This window comes from Penaeus monodon, chromosome 28 (genome assembly GCF_015228065.2).
Source record: "Penaeus monodon isolate SGIC_2016 chromosome 28, NSTDA_Pmon_1, whole genome shotgun sequence".
NCBI classification, from domain to species: domain Eukaryota; kingdom Metazoa; phylum Arthropoda; class Malacostraca; order Decapoda; family Penaeidae; genus Penaeus; species Penaeus monodon.
Genome location: NC_051413.1, coordinates 35844231 through 35844575, shown reverse-complemented (window position 1 = coordinate 35844575; position 345 = coordinate 35844231). Strand labels below are relative to the sequence as shown.

The window sequence follows — 345 nt, the reverse complement described above, 5'->3', positions numbered from 1 at the left end:
GTTTTTGATCAAAAGGAATGAATGAAAAATTATATTTGTAATTATTTTTGCAACCGCATGATTATGATCACTCAATACACCCACCACGTTCAGTTTAATAATGACAACAGCACAGCACAAAGATGGAGTCCCTCGCGAGGGCGCCGCCTACCTGCCACACGCGCGCCCACGGGCTCGGCCAACTCCTCGGCGTTCCTGAAGTTCTCGTGGAAGAGGTCCATGGTTGGGGCGTCGAAGGCCGCTTCCGCTGCGGCGTTCCTGGCGGGAGGCGAGCGAAGGGCGCCGGGAGAGGCAAGTGCGAGCGGGAACAACTGTCGGCCGTCTGTAGGCGCGGGACAGGCGAAG

The 345-nt window shown here is 56.5% G+C and overlaps 1 protein-coding gene across 1 annotated transcript in view; it reads right to left on the bottom strand.

The window, feature by feature from the left end:
• LOC119591004 (beta,beta-carotene 15,15'-dioxygenase-like) overlaps nt 1-339 on the bottom strand; it is a 12809-nt gene extending 12470 nt beyond the window's left edge. Inside the window, exon 1 of the mRNA XM_037939736.1 lies at nt 152-339. Within this exon, the coding sequence (XP_037795664.1) occupies nt 152-221 (70 nt within the window). The 5' untranslated portion in view covers nt 222-339. The remainder of the gene's footprint in view (nt 1-151) is intronic.
• Nucleotides 340-345: the final 6 nt, after the last annotated feature.